The sequence below is a fragment of the Mycteria americana genome, chromosome 5 (genome assembly GCF_035582795.1).
Source record: "Mycteria americana isolate JAX WOST 10 ecotype Jacksonville Zoo and Gardens chromosome 5, USCA_MyAme_1.0, whole genome shotgun sequence".
Taxonomy (NCBI): domain Eukaryota; kingdom Metazoa; phylum Chordata; class Aves; order Ciconiiformes; family Ciconiidae; genus Mycteria; species Mycteria americana.
Genome location: NC_134369.1, coordinates 49385333 through 49401138, shown reverse-complemented (window position 1 = coordinate 49401138; position 15806 = coordinate 49385333). Strand labels below are relative to the sequence as shown.

Genomic DNA, 15806 nt, shown 5'->3' with positions numbered 1-15806 from the left:
CCTCCGCGGCCTGGCCAAAATGGCGGCAGCGGCCCTGACCCGGGAGGGTGGGGAGGACGCTTTCCGCCGGCTTTTTCGCTTCTACCGGCAACGCGACGCGTCGGACTTGCGGGGTGTGGTGGACTTCTCTGTGCCGGGGGGCCAGGTAACGCTGGGCTCTTCTCAGAGCCTACGGCGCGCTCCGAGCTCGTCCCGCCCTCCGAGCGGTGTCGCGGTGTTTCAGTGCGGTGCTGCGGCGGTGTTGCTGTAGCCTGTGCTCTCCACCTGCTGCTTTCCGTTGTGCTCGACGCCAGGTCTCTAATGCCGTCCCGTTACTGTCTAGAAGACGCTGTCCTCCAGCGCTGAGCCTCTTACGGGTCGCTGTAACGTTTAAAAACTAGTTGCATGAGTAGAGATGAGCAGCTGAGGAAGGGTGTGCAGCTCTGGGGGCCCAGGGCCCCTCTACCTGCGGGACCCAGAGGCAGGCTCGCCTAGAGTCCCCTTGGGCCGGCTGCCCGCGGGGTTACAGGACTCTGTCCGAGGGCACAAGGGGCCGTCCTAGCCGCCCCTGGCCAACACGCTGCCTATTCACAGATTTACCGCTTTTGCTTATGTTCATTTACTCCTATAATATTTAATTAGTTCTCTATGCTGCAGTAAGGGATCTCCAAAGCCTCTAATAGAACCACGTGTTTCTTAAGGGAAGCAAAGGAACACGTGGACAGAAAAAAGGCAAGTTTTACTATTGGAGCTGTCACTATTTTCTGGGCCTCCTGGTCCTTGTCTTGGCTCTGAAACACCTGGGTGAGCTGGAGAGGGAGCTGGGATCAGCTTCCCCCTGCTGTGCAGTGCATGCCCAGGGTTCTTGCTGTCTTCCCCTTTGTAAAGTGTCTTCTTATTTCTTACTCCTGTAAAATAACCATTTGGCTTAGCCATCAGGGCAAGTCCAACCGTTGCAGTAGATTAGGGGCACACAGTCAGGAGCACATCTGAAACTAGTAGCCATCATGGTTAGTAGTTTACCATGTCTTGAGTGATGGAGAAGTGATCCTTTAAACTTATCTTCAGTTTTGTCACCTCACAAAAGGATAACAGATATCTGCTGAAGTATTGTTAACCAGGGATTTTCTACGTATGAGCCTATATGAAAAAAGTGAGTAGGGAATATAGTTAAAATGAAACTGCCTAATTTTTCATAGTTCAAATGCTTAGCCTTTTCTTTTTACTGTTCTATTAGAATATATATTTTTCTATCTTTTCAGACTATAATTTTGATATTGTTGATGGGACACAAAACCTGACTCATGAAATTGTTCAAGGCGTTAGCATTAAACAGGGGAGTTGTTAACATTTCAGCCTTTCTTGAGCTTGCAGCAATCCTTTATCAAATAAAGGATTCCAGCATTACAGCCCTTCTAGGAAATTCAGAGTACTTAAAAGCACCAGAAGCATCTGTCCCCTCTCCATATCATTCCTTTTGTGCCTGTTACCTTCTAAGATCAGTTGATAGCTTACTAGTGAAAGCATCTTTTATTCTTCTTTCCCCCAGGTTAAAAACATCTGGCTTTTCTCTTTAAGAGCAGCTACAGGCCAGGCAGATTGGCCCAGATACTATTGTTCCTTTTCTTTCAGAAAACTGCTTCAAGTGATTGAGGTCTTCGGTGAAGTGTGACATACCCCAGCTGCCCTGCTACCAGGCTTATTTAACTGATTCGGCACATGTAATTCTTAAGCATAGAAACAGCTCCTGTTCTCCAGAAGCCCTGGCAGCAGCTGGTGTGTAAGCAGTTTGAGAAGGCAGAGAGGTGGCAGAGTCTTAGTTAAAGGAAGAGCCTTCTTAGGGACGTTCTGCAGACAGGACTCTGAACTAAGCTCTTCAAGGCTGGTAGTCGCAAAGCTGCTTTTGCCAGAGCTGAAAAATGGTAAAATTGAGCATGTTGCCAGAAGTTGCTGCCTAGTACTAGTTTAGAGTTTTCTTACAAATTCTATGTACATAATTTAGACCCATTGCTCAGAAGACATTAACCAGAGCTGTCAGCCTGCAGAGAGACTGATTTACACATTCACCACTGCAGAGTCTGCGTGCAAAGGCCTTAATTTCATATACACTTTAAATAGTCATAAACAAAGTCTTGCCTGTCTCTGCCTGCTTATTCCCACTGTGCCTGGCCAGCTCCTTCCTTATACGAGCCTGTGCTTTTGCACAGCGATGTGGAGAGCTGGACTGGGGAACTAAGCCAGAACAAAATCAACCTGCCTTTACCCTGCCCTCCCTAAGACGGTTCCCAGTTGTAAGGGAAGAAGGGAGTGGGAACACAGTGGATGAGTTTTTCAGCAAATGTTGTCTTATTGCAGCTTAAATACATGTGTTATTGTGATCCAGGAGAGTATGTCAAGAAAATCTATCTTGCTAAGCCTTGAACTGTTGACCCTGCTGTTGGAAACAGAAGTGGCAATGTAGTATTCAGAATTTACAGGGTTTCAGTAGTCCTTCACATCAGACAACTTTGGCCACTTGATCACTGTACTACTTCTCCTTCTGTAAATTACAGATGAGAATAGTCATCTACCCTATGGGATCATAAGCAACTTGTATCTGGAACGTTCTTTGAAGTTATATAGTGTTATGGGTACTAAATATTGCTCTCTAATGGAGATTGATAATTACCATAATGTTTTATAATGATGAGGCTGTACTGTGGAAAGGGACAAATAGTGTCGAATTTTTTCTCATTGGTATAAATTGTTTGGGTTTTTTAATGAATGGAGGACATCTCTCCTGATCCCTAAGTATTGTAAAAACTGTAGGTACCTTTTGATTCTTGTGCTGAGTACATACTAGGTCTGTTAGCAGCATGCATTGTTCTGGTCACAGTTGCTTAGAAAATAGTTCTGCAGTACAGTTGACATTTTCATGAGACTTATCCGGTAATATTGTAGCACTCTTTCTTATAGGTGCTATTTTTGGATGAGTTTTGTATTTCTTCCATATTTTTTCTTTTAACCAGATCTGTGTTCTTTTGCCAGGTGTTCAGATCACAGCTTAGTATTTCTTCAGTCAGTGATCAAGATGCCTACAGAGCAGGATTACAGCCAGTTAGCCAGTGGAAAGCTTATGGCCTCAATGGGTATCCAGGTAGGTACTTCTGATTTCAAGAAAAATTAAACACAATCTTGTTGCTTTGGATTCAGGCATCTTCCATCTTATCCTCCTTGCCCTGCCTGAAAAAGCTATTTTGGTTTGCCTAAGTGTAATTTAATGTTATTTTAAGGGCAGGAGGACAAACGAGTCGGCTAAAGGGTGGGATGCAGCAATATATATGAAGGTGAGCACAGAAGGGCCAGTTGTTTCACAGTCTGTGAACCAGACCATTCCTCCTGAGAATGGGTTCCTGTTGCCTTTGACAGAGATTTTATATTTCCATAGCATCTATTTTTTCTCAACATATATCATGAAAATTAGATAAGTGACTGAAATACAGTCATTTTGGGGCTGAAGTGTGGCATCTACTTGGTGATGTAGAACACTGAGTACAATAACTGAATAAGAACCTTTTGTCCTATTCAAGGTACAGAGTAATTTCATTAGGCAGGTTATTTAAATAACTGAAATGGATCTTAGGTTTGCAGGTCACCTGGTAGAATCACAGAAAGATGTTAGGCTGCAACTCCAGAGGTCTAGCCCAACTCCCTGCTTAAAGCAGGGTCAAGTTGAAAGTTAGATCAGGTCGCTCAGCGCTTTGTATTGGTGAGTTTTGGAAATCTCCAAGGACAGAGATTACATACCCTCTCTGGGCACCTCTTTTGGTGTTTGGCCACTCTTGTGATTTTTCTCACCTTATATCTAATAAAAATTTGTTTTGCTGTAATTTGTGACCGTTGCCTCTCATAATCTTGCCATGGACCTCTGAGAAGAATCTGGCTCCACCTTCTCTGTGATGTCCCTTTAGGTAGCTCTTACTAATTCAGGCCAATGTGTAATCGGCCGTTATTGCCGCAAAGGGTGCACTACTGACTGGTGCTCAATTTGTCCTCCAAGACCCCGTGGTCCTTTGATTTAGAGCTGCTCCCTGGTCCTCGGGTCCTCAGGCTGTACTGTTGCATGGGGTTATTCTGCCTCAGGTGCAGGATTATCACTGTTGAGCTTCCTGAGGTTCTTGCTGGCCCATTCCTTTGGTTTGTCAAGGTCCCTTTCAGTAGCAGCAGTAGCCCCACTGCTGCCCTGGTTTAGTGTTATCTGTAAGTGTGATGAGGATGAACATCCCATCGTCCAGGTTGTTGATGTAGATATAGTTGTCAGTCTTGGTCCCAATATCAACCTGAGGAACGCAGCTCATAACAGCCACTGGTTTAGACTTTGAACTGTCAAATCACTATTCTTTAAGCCTGGTGGCCCAGCCAGCTTTTGCTCACCCTTTTAGTTTACTCATAAAATCCATGATGCTGCAGGAGACCGACTGGAAAACTTTGCTAAAGCCTAGGTAAACAGCATCCCCTGCTCTCCCCTTGTCTGGGCATCTCACTGTGTCAGGCAGTAAGGCTGGTTAGACAAAATTTGCCTTCAGTAAGTCCATGCTGGCTGTTCCCAACCACCTTGTGTCTGGAAATGGCTGTCATCAAAGTTTGCTCCATAATCTTACCAGGGGTTTTGGTAAGGCTGATGAGTTTGTAGTTTCCCAGATCCTCCTTATTTCAGGGATTTTTGTTTGTTTGATTTTGTTTTTCTCATGTTTCTTTTGGTTCATCAGGACTGCAGTCAGTGTCTGTGTGGGTTGCTATGAAGCCAGCCTACCATTTCTGAAACCGAGGCAGCCACACTAGCCATCTGGCAGGGTTAATGTATAGGGAATTGAATAACTTCAGGAGAAAGGCTTCCACCTCTTCTTGCCTCTATAAATTTTTTGTTCCGCTTACCTGTCATATTATAGCTGCCCTTGCTTGGTCTCACTTGTCATTTTATGTCTGTCTAAACGTCTTTCCAAGCAATTACATGGTGGGGGCATCACAAGTGTTCCACTTAACTGCATTTTTCTTCTGCTTTGACAAAGAAAACCTTTCACTAAAATGAAATGCAAATACATTAACAAATTCTCTCAGTCCTGTTTAGAATCAAGTCATGTGTGGACAAGAATAATATTTTATCCTTTTTTAGCTACCTTTATCTGGACATCCTAAAGCACTATAAGATATTTAACCAACTGCCCCAATAGCCCTCTAAAATAAGTTAGAATTTCTTTAGTTTGTCTATGGGCAAATGGAAGGGAAGTTATTTGGTTTTGTCCCCACAGTCAGCAATGAAATATAAGACTAAGGAAGCTGGATGAATTTCTCTTGCAGTGTCCTGAGTTCTGTGAGATGTGGGTGATGCTGGTTTTGGGTCTTTAACTGACAAAAATTGGTTTTATGAGGGGTTGTTCTTGTTATTAGACATTTATGTGTCTTATTCTTCCTTTGACTAAGGTTGGAGACCACTTTCACTAGGTGTAAATTAATTCCTAGTGTGCCACAAGATCTTGCTGCAGTAAGAGAATTGCATCTGCTTCCTCAAGGCAGATTCCTTTACTTTCATATAGTACATATACTTTTATGTATATTCATTCCTTTTATATAGATCCCCAAAGAATTTGTCTTTTGCCCATTCCACTCAGACCAACTCTTTCAAGGCCCAGAGGTTCAATTGTGTTCACTTCAAAGCTTGTCTGTGGTGTTCTTTAGTCAGCTCAGAAAGATTGTTACAGAAATATATTTCTTACTCTTCTCCCTCCCATGTGTGGTAAGTCAGTGATTTCTAGCACTATTGGCCCTTCCAGGAACTATTAGTCTTGAATGTTAGTGTAGAATTTTATAGTAAAACTCTGCAACTGTTAGAAATTCAGGGTTTTCTGCCTTTCTTGACATCAGAAGCATAGCAGTAACCCACTTTTTAGTTGTTCTCACTCTTGTAACTCTAGACTACTCTTGTTTCTTAGGAGTAAGCAATGAAAAGTTTGGAGAGACATGAGCATGTTCTAAGCTTCTGATACATGAGTCATAAAATTTGGATTCTTGTTCTCAGCTCTGTGTGTAACTAGCCCTCCAGGCTTCAATTCCTTCATTAATACCTGGAGACAGAGCATAATTTCATGAATGTAGTAAAGTGCTTTGAGAACCCCACATCAAAAGCTGTAGACAGGAAGGGCAATATTATTATTCTGTTCTATGCAGAGGCCAACAGAAAGTAAATTTAATGCTTCTGGCAAAGAAACTTCTTGTAACCAGACCTATCAGAAGGCTGCCATAGTCTGAAGATGCAGGGCATGGAGTGAAATGAATGACAGTATATTATTAATACACTGAAGGCTCTTTTTCTAACCAGTTAATTTAATCTTGTGAGGTTTGTGAGATATGCTGGCAGGAAGCTGTTTCTATGCTTTTATTACCACTTTCATAAGGCCACAAGGCAAGTTTGTATCCTACTGAGATTCCTAGCCTTGCTGCTTCCTTTTTCATCTATTTTTGTCTCTGTTTAACTTGATATGACTGAGAAGTTAAAAAAGGCACAGTAGGACAAAACCTTGAAACCTCCTTTTCCTTTGTTCCTCCTATACCCTTATCTCTCTTTGTGTGTGAATTTTGTGTTGGTGAGTCTTACTGAATTGACAGTCTTTGAGAAGGTGCCTTGATTCTCAGATTAGGTACAACACAGATTAATAGCATCTTCCCGTCAGACACTCATTCATCAATACCATCAACCCCGGCCTGGAAGGAAACACCCCTGGGGTGCTGGGGAGAAAATTCCAGTGAAGAATCCTGTTAGCACTCCTGGTGGTGGCAGATCTTATGTCAAGGAGTCTTGTCTGCTAAGATATAGACCAAATTGATCCATTACATCTCTGCTAACCCTCTTATTTGGGCTCCTGCTTGAACTTTGCCTGAGGTGCCTGGCTAAATGAATGTGCAGACTAGCTACATGTTTATTTTGTTTTGTTAATTAACAATGACTGCAAAGTATTTGCAGTCAGCAACAAGCAGTTTGGGACATAATTTGACTTTCATCCCCTTTGAGTATTACCATACCAGAATACAAAGATGGATACAACCAGGCTTTCCTGGAAATAAGCATGAAGCAAAGGAAAGGACAGTTTATGTTACTAGAGACTTGTTCAGCCTGTGGGCTGCTCTCTGCAGTTCATGACACTGAAGCAGCAATAAGAAGACAGTATGAGTTCAGAGGCAGCGACAAGGTTAGTTTGAAGTCTAGAAAAACTAGGCCAGAATTACTTGAACTTCGCAGGGTTCAAGAGAAAAGTCTTGCTGAATCATTTCAAAATAAAACTTACTCCAAAGCAATTGGCTTTCCAAGTTCCTACTCCTCTATCTACCTGTAATCAATATGCCTTACACAGATATGTCCTTTATTGTCATTTTTTACTTGGACCAGTGTTGGCTGCCCTGCCTGCTTTCTACCTTATGGCCACCATTTGTTTGTACTGAAAAAAACAATAGGTTTTAACTTAACTATTCAGGCCTGTTAATAGAGGCATCAGCTGCATCAGCTTACATGCAAAGTCAGTGGTTGTACGTCTAAGGTGTTTTTTAGGTCAGAGGCAGTACCTCTGACCCCTGCCCTTTGCTCTTGTTTTAGAAAAAACAGGGAAATACCTAATCATACTTTCTCCCCACCCCCTCCATTTTTCTGTGTGATCAGGGTTTATTTTCATACCAAACCCTTTCCTTCCGGGCTGCCAGCGTCACTGGGTGAAACAGTGTCTCAAGCTATACCCCCAGAAACCCAATGTCTGCAACCTGGACCTGCACATGGCTCCTGAGAAGACCATTGACCTGTGGGGACAGAGCAAGGAGCAGCTGAGGTAAGTCCAGCCTAACCTTTGGTGGTCAAAACTAACGGAGCCAAAAGGTCTCAGCTCTGAGAAGGTCTAAGAAAAATAAGCAGGGAAGGGAAGCTGAAAAAAGACTGTGTACATGCTGGCAGTATACAGATGGTGTCAGACGTGCCAAGTTAAAGATGGATTTTTCATTACTTTATATGTATCCTTGTTAATTCTCTGCTTTCACACTCACAATGGGATTTTCTAGTAGCAAATTATTCCAAAGCCATCAGTCAGATGTAAAATAGTGACCCTGGCTGATATCATGGTGCTTGGAAGCTTGCTAAGCTCAGCTACAAGTGGAAACATGAGGCTCTCTAGGCCTCAGTTTTCCTGAGGCAAAAGGGATCCTTTCCAAACACCCCACTCATGATAGCTTTTCTTCCCAGTCAGCTGTCAGCCCTAGTATACTGTAATTAAAGGGCTGTTATCTGCACTTTTTTGAACTTCTCAAGGCAGCTAGTTTCTGTGTTTTTATTTTCCAAAGTATTTTGTTTGTTTTGGTTTTTTTTTTTTTCATTCAATCTGAGATGGTGATTAAATGTACCATTTTAATGGCAATCCTGTTTACTCTGAAAGGTTCCCACAGGTTCAGAGTTCTGTGGCTGACGCAGCTGCCTTTCCTGTACCTGATTTGGGAGTTAATGGAGAATTTGTCCAAGGTTTGAAGTCAAGTAGAAAGTTTTAAAGTCCAAGTTTTAAAGACTTTTTTTTTTAAAAATTAGTCACCTGTAAAAATACATACAAGATAGATGCTGTTTACAGTACACAGTCTTTTAGTTATTTGGGTATTTATCATTACCTTATTGATTTCACTGCTCATTTTTCATAACGATGGTTTTATGTGATGGAGTGACCAGAGTTCCCTACAACTCTCATCTTCCACCTCAGTCTCTTAGTAAAATTGACATGCTGAGATTTTTCATCAAAAATACTCTTAACATCTACAAGATATGGAATGGCAAAAGCAAGATTTGGACTTCTAAATATTTGCACCTAGGAGAGAAGTTATGCCCCCACTTGTGTTTTCCAGGCTCAGTCAGAATTAGTTACAGAAATTCAGATGCCTTTTTTGTGTTCCATCAAGGATGAAAAATTGTTCTTTGAGAGTGTTGTGCATTGTGCCCTACAGCTGAAAAAAGTGGGGTACTGTTCCAGCTTGACAGGCCTTTCCCAGCAGCACCTCCTGCACACACAGAGAATGATCAGAGGTTAATTTGCAGCTGAATCCAGTTCAGTTGAAAACAGTGTTTGGAAGAGTGATGGCTGGCAGAAACTGGCAGTTTTATTAAGCGCTTGCCTGAGTCTTCAAGCGAGCAAACTGCTGTATTTGTGCTTTTACCTAGGGGACAGCGGATCAAACTAGCCAACTTGTCTAGTGTCTGGAGTGAGAGCCTTTCAGGGAGGGGAGAAACAGAGTGCTTAAGTAAAAAGAGGTCTGCTTCCAAGATTGGACACAACTTTAATGCTTTTTAAAGCCATCAGGAAGATGCATAAATGTGCCTGGGTCATGGTTTATCTGCTCTTTTCAGGATGCAGGAATCGACAAGGTAGGGAGAGTCCATACAGTTCCTAGAAATGTATGCTATGCTCTCCTCACAAAGCGGAGTTTGGGTATTTTCTTTAGTGCTGGGGACAATTAAAAGCATAAAAGGGGGTAGAGCATCCCTACAAGGGATATATATCCTTGTGCATAAGGAAAAGGCTGGGGGATTTTATAGATGCAATCATTTAGTAGTGAATAAAGAAAAAAGGGAGCTTCAGACCAAAGCCCCCCTGTTGTTCAGTAGTCTTCTCTTTCTAACATAGTTATACCAGAATTCCTCTGTGCTTTCTTGTAGGAGCACCTGCTGCTACAGCTCTAGGAACTTATTGTTTCCAGATACATAACACTTAGGCTTTCCTCTCCTTAGCAATCGCATGTGAAATCACATGCAAAATACTAAGTTCTGGGAGTAAGGACCTACTGAGCATATTCCAAGTTCCTGCTGTTGTGCAAACACTCTAGCACTGTAGCAAAAGAAAAAGGTCACTTTCAAGAGGCACGTGCTAAAAATGTTTAATGATGAACATTATGTTTGTCGATTGAAAGATGTAGAGGAATGAGTTGTGGGCTCTCCCTTTTCTAAATGCTGTGTTACCTGCTTGTAGGCTCCATGAATTGTTCTAAGCAGCATGTATTTGACAGTTACTGTGTTGTTGCATTATAGTAATTGCAGTTGCTATTACCCTATGACAAAGATAGAAACTGGAAAGATGACTTTCTTTCCATAATCACTGAGCTATGAAAAATTACTAAAGGTAAAGAAACTGGCCTTTTAATAGTGTTCCTGGTTTAGCTTAGGAGCTATCAGTACGGTATAGGTGAAGGGCAGAAACAAGCTGTATATCCAGGTAGAAATGCACATTAAATGCAGATGATTGGCTGAGACTTGATCATGGCAGCACAAATATGAATCCTGTTTTGTAAAAGAGAGCGTGTTTTACTGAACTAACGAGGTTATAAATGAGAGCCAACCATGTGGTGCTACTGTTTATTATGATGTTCTGAGTACATTTCCCTTTTCTTTCTTTACCATAATACATGACTTAGCTTGAGAAAATAAGCTGAAATTGCTGGAATAAGTGGACTAGAAGATAGATGTGTACCTTCCTTTTTGTATTTGTCACTAGCATGTTTCTATCTGATTTACTATAGTAATACTGTTTGTAACTTTTTAAGGACTTTTCTGTAGGCTGAAGTAAAAGCCCATCCCTGAGGTATCTTCCTGCATTCCCCACCTTCAAGTAAGAATGGTAAATTGGCATGTGGCTTCAGACCAGTGAGTCCCTCTGCATTAGGGCTGTCACTTGAGAAGAACAGTTTTTTGTCCTGCATAGCAGTATGCATAGGAGACACCTGCAATCTAGACTTACTGACATTAGAAGAAATGTATGGTCATAGCTAGAGCAGTCTTGCTTCTTACTGAACATTGAGTCAGTCCATCCTAAGGACTTCTTGTAAAAGTACGAAGTAGTAGAACTAACGGTCCTTTGCAGTATTATGCAGCTTGATACGCTTCACTGTCAGACAAAGCATTTTCCTTTCTTGTCATTTTCCATTAAGTGCCTAGAATATTTTTTCCTTGTGTTTGCAGCTTTTAGATCTTCACAGATTCTGTTCTTTCACTTTCAGGTGCTCAGATAGTACATGTTTAATTCTGACTTCTAAATCTGCACCCGTTCATTGTATTGTCTCCATCTGATAACCCATTATGTACCATGTTGAAAATACAACCTTTCAAACTGATAGCAGTTGGCAGTAGGCCTTATAGCTTGGACAAATTGCATGAACTGAATTTTCAAGGTCTTTGGAGGAAAAAAATAGTGGCACTGAAAATAAAAGTTTAGCATTGATGGTTTTAATAGGCTGTCATATGGATGGGTGAATCTCATTACTGTATGCTGCACTACCAGAAAACCCCTCAGAAATGAACATGTATCCTATTTCTTTCCATTTTTGTCTTTGCAGAAGGAAAGGTTCCAGTAAACGGGAGCCCAGAAGCTTATTGGAGAAGCTGCGCTGGGTGACCCTCGGTTACCATTATAATTGGGATACTAAGGTATGGAAATTAAATTCTTCTCCATTTTTCTTAGCTGTAAGCACTCAGAATGGCAGACAGAGGAGGGTATCATGGCATAAAATGCTTATGATCCTACAAGACAGTCTTGAGGAAAGGCTGTAACAAACCATGCTTGTAGGAACACTTTAATCTGTTTTAGTTTACTGTGAAGGATTTAACAGCAGAAGTCCATTGCTGTGTTCTTTCCTTTGAAAGGTAACGTGATAGCATATACTCAGCTCTAGGCCTGTGACTCTATTTCAGGGTAAGTGAGCATTTTTACCCTACCAAAAGGGATAGTCACCAAAGCATTGTTAACTACTTAAGGTGAGAATGACCTTGAGTGCTTGAAGACAGCTACTTCTGAGAAACTACTCCTCTTTGGAGGGGTGAGAGAGAGCAGGAAGAGATTGCTGCTGATGTGACTTTGAACTTAGGAGTCTGAACCAGTATAGTACAGTCTCATCAACTAACAGCTATTTTTGGGCTCCTGACCAAAATAAACTTTTTCATAAGACTGAGTCAGATGGAGGCTGAGAAAGGATGGCAGAGTGAATATGCAGTCTTATCAGTATATTGCAGATACTTAACCAAATCTGCTTGCAGCCTTGTATTTACCAGGTCAGCCTATTATTGGGTGGCCTTAATAAAAACTTGGTTATTCCCTTTCAGTCCTCTTGGAATCACTAATGGGAGAGAGAGAAAGTAGGTTTGCAATGGATTCCTGTTTGTCTTATTCTTCAAAGAAGGAGCAAAGATGCTTGTTTCGGAGCTCTGTTGATGAGATACAGAACTGTCTTTCATTGGCAGCTTTAGGTAGTGACCAAGTAGACCGTCAGGATGTTGGTACTAACCTTAGGTACTAATCTTACTGACTTCGTTTGCCATCCAGATATAATGATTAACTCCATGATTAATTGAATCTCTGGCAGTCTCAGCATAGGCCCAGAATTAAATGGTAAGAGGTAAACTTGCTGTGGTTCTGCCTATGTTGTAGTCATTTTCCAGGCAAATATGATGTCCTTCTCCATGACTATCAGCCAGACTTCTGAGTTCTCATGCAATGTTTGTTTCCAGTTGTATTTGCTGCTCTGATGGTCTGGGTGTGGTTTGTTTTTTTTTTTTTTCCCCACCCCGCTCTCCTTCCTCCAGAAGTACTCAGCAAATCACCACACTCCTTTCCCCTCAGACCTTGCATTCCTGTCAGAACAAGTGGCTGCAGCCTGCGGGTTCCGGGGTTTCCAAGCCCAAGCAGGGATCTTGAACTACTATCATTTTGACTCTTCACTGGGAATTCATGTGGATGAGTCTGAACTAGACCATTCTCGGCCCCTTTTATCATTCAGGTGAGTCGAGGAAAGCACTCGAGTGTTGTGGAAGGATTGGTGGCTTTTTTTCTATGGTCGCATATGGTTATAGGAAGTCGGTATGATGTAGTTTGCTAATTGGGTATATAATCTTCACTCTCTGAAGATTTGAATAGTAGGAAGCTGTAGCTCAAAGGCATAGGTTTTTCTTTGAAGACTGCTTGAATAGCATGGATGTGGCACCTGGAGTGGAAGAGCTCTTTGCACAGACCACAGTTCTGTTCTAAAGCAGCAGAGTGGCAACTGGGTACTAACAGGCAAGGATGAAATACCTCAGCAGAGCTTCAAACCTGGCAGGGCAACTGCTGACAATATGCCTACCTTGAACCAGGCCTCTTAGTCTGTTTTCCATGTTCTCATTGTAAAGTTGTTACTATGAGTCCATCTGGTTTTCTTGTTCGGGTTTGGTTTTTTTAATAAAGGGATTTAGCTACTAATATTTTCTTACTGTACCTATAATTGTTCTCTACCTGAATTTGTTTTCTCTCGCCATACCATCTCTAGTTTTGGGCAATCCTCAATATTTTTGCTTGGGGGCCTGAAGCGGGAGGAGGCCCCAACAGCAATGTTCATGCACAGTGGAGATATCATGGTGATGTCTGGCTTCAGCCGTCTGCTGTACCATGCTGTCCCCCGTGTCCTCCCCAACCCTGAAGGGACAGCTTTGCCTTCGTGCCTGGACCAAGCACTTTCTTCAGACCTTCCTGTTGGCTCGGTCATTGAGCACAGCTCTGATGAGGATTGGCAGGTCTGTGCCAAGTACTTGCAGTCTTCCCGCATTAATATGACTATTCGGCAGGTGTTGGCTGAGGGTCAGAAATTTCCAGAGGAATCTGGAACAAATGGAAAGGGCCAAGCACCCTCTGAAGACAGTCACCATCAGGAGAACAGCAGAGCCAAGAGACATAAAACAAATACAGACAGCTGAGACCAGGAGATCGTGCTGACATGGACTGGACAGGCAACCTCCATATGGAATTGGGAACTAATGTAGTCATACTAGAAGACACCTGTCTGTATTGGGATTAATAAACTTCTGCAGAATAAATGTAGTCCTTCTTGCTGTAAGAAATGGGTTGGGGGAGAAAAAGAATTTAAAAGAAGGATAAGTTCAGGACTGTGACTCAGGAGATGAACTCTATTGCTGCGTTGTTGCAGATGTTTACTGTACTCGGTTCCCTTTAAAATACCTGTATGTCAGAGAATTTTAAGCTTGGTTCAGCAATGCTCATAAAGTATTTTGAAGTCATTGGGCAGAAAGTGCTAGCAAAAGATACATAATTGCTATGCGTTAAAGAATCCTATTGGACTTGTAAAGCTCAGCTGAAGTGCAGTTAACAGGTATGAATGAGAATAGGCTGCTATGGGTGTGAGACCTACCTGCAGCATTTCCAAGAGAGTTACCTCTACAGCAAAAATTGGTTCAGTGATCAGAAACTAGCAGCTCCCTTGAGCAACGCCTGCTGTAAGCTTGCTGTAGTCCTGTGCTCTCCTTTTGCCTGCTTGCACCCCCTCAGCTGCAGCACAAACTGCTCTTATGAGTGGAACTGGACTTTTTTTGCACACCTCAGATTTTAGAGAGAAACAATTGGGGCAATGTCAACTTGGAATATCTAGTAGCTCCCAGCTGGGTCTCCTCCCAACAGTAAGTATGTGACTGAGCCCTACATTCCCATTCTTTCAAAACTGCCCCCTCTTAAGTGCCTGCAGATTATGGTCCTCCAGTCCCAAGCCAGCATCTTTAAGGAACAGAATGACTTGCAAGTAGAAGCAATGAAGTTGTAAATTAAATACCTAAAAAAAATTAATCAGTGACTATCTCTGTCACCCAAAGATAAATATATCGAAACAAAGAAAAGCACTAGCTTCTGTGCCAGTTCTCTTTAAGACTCAGACCTTCCTATCTGCTTTTTAATGCAATTTTAATTGTTGGAGTGGAATACACTATCCCCGGGGTATTTTGTTGCGCTTTCCCAATGAATAAACTTACTCGGTTTTTAAATTAAAGATCTCTATCAGTTTTGGGCTGGCTTCTTTCTTCTTTTCTTTTTCTCCCTGTCAGTTATTTCAGTGTATTGTTAATGCTGCCACATCCCTTGTGCTGTTCCCTCCAGGCTTCTTTTGGATCTACTGCCTCTGCCATCTGCCAGCTCAGGTGGAGGAGCCCTGCATGTGTCTGCAGGGCTTCTTTGCTTATGGGCAGTTCAGGGTTTGTTGGGCAGTTTCAGATGGGTGATGCCTGGAGTATCAGAGCCCAATTTAATATGTATGTGGCAGCTTTTCCTCATGGGGAAAGCATGTCTGGTCTGCTTATTTCATAGCAGGTGACTGTGTGTATGTGTGCGATTAATTCCTTATACAATACTGCACAGAGCTCCAGTAATTTAATGTCTAAAATAATCAGATGTGGGTTTTAATATCTTATTCTATGCCAGAAATATGTCCTTTCTGTACCCTAGGCCTGGTGTATTTACAGCTGAGCCCTGGGAGAGTGAATACTGTCACACAGAGAGGTTACAACATGACCAGAAAGGAAAGTTGACTGAGTAAGTCTCAGAAAACAGCAAAGCTCCCTTAGTGGCACCTGAAGGTGGAGAAGGGGAGAAGAATATTTCTTTTCCTGACAGTGAGAAGGCAGACTGTTCTTCACTCTTGAGAGGGAAGCAAAAATCTGCCAACTCACTCAGTACTGAAGATGAGAGAAGACACAGTCATGGAACTAGATGGTCATGAACTGGAGCTGGTTTCTTCATGTCACAGGCTGAGGTTTAAGTCCATGGTTCTCATTTCTTATGTCCTCAGTTCCCTACAAATATATAACAAATGACCAGCAATCATTTATTCCAGGATTCAATTGCTGCTGTGATTCAAGGACAAGAACCCATACTGTTCATCTTCTGCAGTTCGAAATCGTAGTAAATGCTGCAAACTACTGATAGCAATTGGTTGTGGGAAGTATCCAGTCTATTGAAGCCTTATGTTTAGATGTG

At 42.2% G+C, this 15806-nt stretch overlaps 2 protein-coding genes across 3 annotated transcripts in view; both read left to right on the top strand.

The window, feature by feature from the left end:
* Positions 1–15806, top strand: part of ISM2 (isthmin 2) — a 411356-nt gene that overhangs the window by 263247 nt on the left and 132303 nt on the right. The gene's annotated exons all lie outside the window — the stretch shown is intronic.
* Positions 14–14837, top strand: ALKBH1 (alkB homolog 1, histone H2A dioxygenase). Its single transcript, XM_075503339.1, has 6 exons — positions 14–145; positions 3007–3115; positions 7667–7829; positions 11359–11449; positions 12602–12795; positions 13321–14837. The coding sequence occupies exons 1-6, from the start codon at positions 20–22 to the stop codon at positions 13742–13744; spliced, it is 1107 nt and encodes a 368-aa protein (XP_075359454.1). The 5' UTR covers positions 14–19; the 3' UTR covers positions 13745–14837.

Bases quoted from the DNA above. Each gene is read 5' to 3' on its own strand.
- ALKBH1 (XM_075503339.1), top strand. From the start codon at position 20: ATGGCGGCAGCGGCCCTGACCCGGGAGGGTGGGGAGGACGCTTTCCGC. The intron at 146-3,006 runs GTAACGCTGGGC...TTCTTTTGCCAG, and splicing joins TCTCTGTGCCGGGGGGCCAG to GTGTTCAGATCACAGCTTAG. The intron at 7,830-11,358 runs GTAAGTCCAGCC...TTGTCTTTGCAG, and splicing joins CAGAGCAAGGAGCAGCTGAG to AAGGAAAGGTTCCAGTAAAC.